This window comes from Buceros rhinoceros, unplaced genomic scaffold, assembly GCF_000710305.1.
Source record: "Buceros rhinoceros silvestris isolate BGI_N320 unplaced genomic scaffold, ASM71030v1 scaffold39443, whole genome shotgun sequence".
Lineage (NCBI taxonomy): Eukaryota > Metazoa > Chordata > Aves > Bucerotiformes > Bucerotidae > Buceros > Buceros rhinoceros.
Genome location: NW_010403697.1, coordinates 1 through 398, shown reverse-complemented (window position 1 = coordinate 398; position 398 = coordinate 1). Strand labels below are relative to the sequence as shown.

General features: G+C 59.0%; 1 protein-coding gene across 1 annotated transcript in view; it reads left to right on the top strand.

Annotated features, from left to right (window-relative positions):
- Window positions 1–261, top strand: part of LOC104490779 (cyclin-dependent kinase inhibitor 1B-like) — a gene marked incomplete at its 3' end in the record, with an annotated part of 755 nt that extends 494 nt beyond the window's left edge. The window contains exon 2 of the mRNA XM_010133114.1: window positions 1–261. This exon is cut by the window's left edge and continues 10 nt beyond it. Within this exon, the coding sequence (XP_010131416.1) occupies window positions 1–261 (261 nt within the window).
- Between the last annotated feature and the right edge of the window lie 137 nt (window positions 262–398).

The following is a 398-nucleotide window of genomic DNA, read 5'->3' as shown; positions in this document are numbered from 1 at the left end:
CAGAGCTTGGATGTAAACGGGAATTGCCAAACCGTGGTTTTTGTCGGTTCTCAGGGAATCTCAGAGGACACTCACTGTGTAGATCAAAAGACTGACGTTTCTGAAAATCAGACGGACTTTGCAGACCAGTGCACTGGGCAGAGGAAAAGACCTGCCACCGATGGTATTTGCCGACGGCCCCGGCCCCTTCCGCCCCCGCCCCTGCCGGTCTCAGCGCCGGGGCTCTCGGCCCCTTCGCCAGGGCCACCTGGCCGGCTTGGTGTACTACCAACCCCCCCTCACCCCCCCGACCTCTTTTCGCTTAGAAAAAGCCCAGGTGCTGTTTGCCGTCCCAGGGGGTCCCGCGTTAAATGGGAGCTGGTAGATGATTTGCCAGGAAAAGCCCTTAGACGCGGATC